This window comes from Sinocyclocheilus rhinocerous, unplaced genomic scaffold (genome assembly GCF_001515625.1).
Source record: "Sinocyclocheilus rhinocerous isolate Xijiao unplaced genomic scaffold, SAMN03320098_v1.1 scaffold2644, whole genome shotgun sequence".
NCBI classification, from domain to species: Eukaryota; Metazoa; Chordata; class Actinopteri; order Cypriniformes; family Cyprinidae; genus Sinocyclocheilus; species Sinocyclocheilus rhinocerous.
The window spans coordinates 42197-43246 of record NW_015652154.1 but is presented as its reverse complement, the minus strand read 5'-3'; the positions used below and the strand labels follow the sequence as shown (position 1 = coordinate 43246).

At 29.7% G+C, this 1050-nt stretch overlaps 1 protein-coding gene across 2 annotated transcripts in view; it reads left to right on the top strand.

The window, feature by feature from the left end:
• The window catches only part of armh4 (armadillo like helical domain containing 4), a 17108-nt gene extending 16468 nt beyond the window's left edge, over positions 1–640 (top strand). For both annotated transcript variants that reach the window (XM_016519503.1, XM_016519502.1), the window contains exon 8: positions 412–640. In XM_016519503.1, the coding sequence (XP_016374989.1) occupies positions 412–483 (72 nt within the window). In that variant the 3' untranslated portion in view covers positions 484–640. The remainder of the gene's footprint in view (positions 1–411) is intronic.
• The last annotated feature ends 410 nt before the right edge of the window (positions 641–1050 follow it).

Here is a 1050-nt window from a genome sequence, read left to right as displayed (position 1 = left end):
AGGATAGGACAATATTTGGCTGAGATACAACTATTTGAAAATCTGGAATCTGAGGGTGCTAAAAAATCTAAATATTGAGAAAATCAATTTTAAAGTTGTCCAAATTAAGTTCTTAGCAATGCATATTACTAATCAAAAATTAAGTTCTGATATATTTATGGTAGGAAACTTACAAAATATCCATGAACATGATCTTTACTTAATATCCTAATGATTTTTGGCATAAAAGAAAAATCAATAATTTTGACCCATACAATGTATTGTTGGCTATTGCTACAAATATACCCCAGCGACTTAACACTGCTTTTGTGCTGCAGAGTCACATATGAGCTCCTAAAAGCTTCAGTAGATTCATCTTTCATGCATTACCTGTTAATCTTGTGATTTGTGTTGAATGTTGATGATTTCCAGCCTCCCAGAGAAGTGCTCAGCGGACCAGACAACACCATGCTGCTGGCAGACAGTTCAGAAGACGAGTTCTGACGAGAATCATCTGTGGATCAGTCAGATTTCACACAAATACTGATGAGAAACACGAATGAATGAATGAAATCGCAATATGCTTTTTTCTTCAACTGCATCCACACTCTTTTGAGAAACTGAGAAAATGAACATTTTAATTAAGTGTTATTTTAGTATCATTGAGATGCTATTGTAAGTTGTATTCATATTTTGTATTCTATATTTTCTGTTTTCTTGTAGTCTAATCTTGTAGTCATTTTGTTGTTGTTTTGTCATTTTTAGTATTTTTTTATACATATTCATAGTCCATATAATTTTTATTTTTATCAAGTAACTAAATTAAAATGAGAAATTTTATCTTGGCAACTAGCTGAAATAAAACGTTTTTATGTAACAAAAATGTGTTTTTTAATGGTTTTAATGTTTTTTTTTTTTTTAAGTTTTGTCATGGTTTTAATTTTAGTTTCAGTTTTAGTTAACTATAATAACCTGTTTTAAATAAAGCATCTTGGGTGAATATTAATATGTCCATTAACTCAAAATTGCCAATTATTCCACTTGTACAACCACATATGTGTTGATTTCATG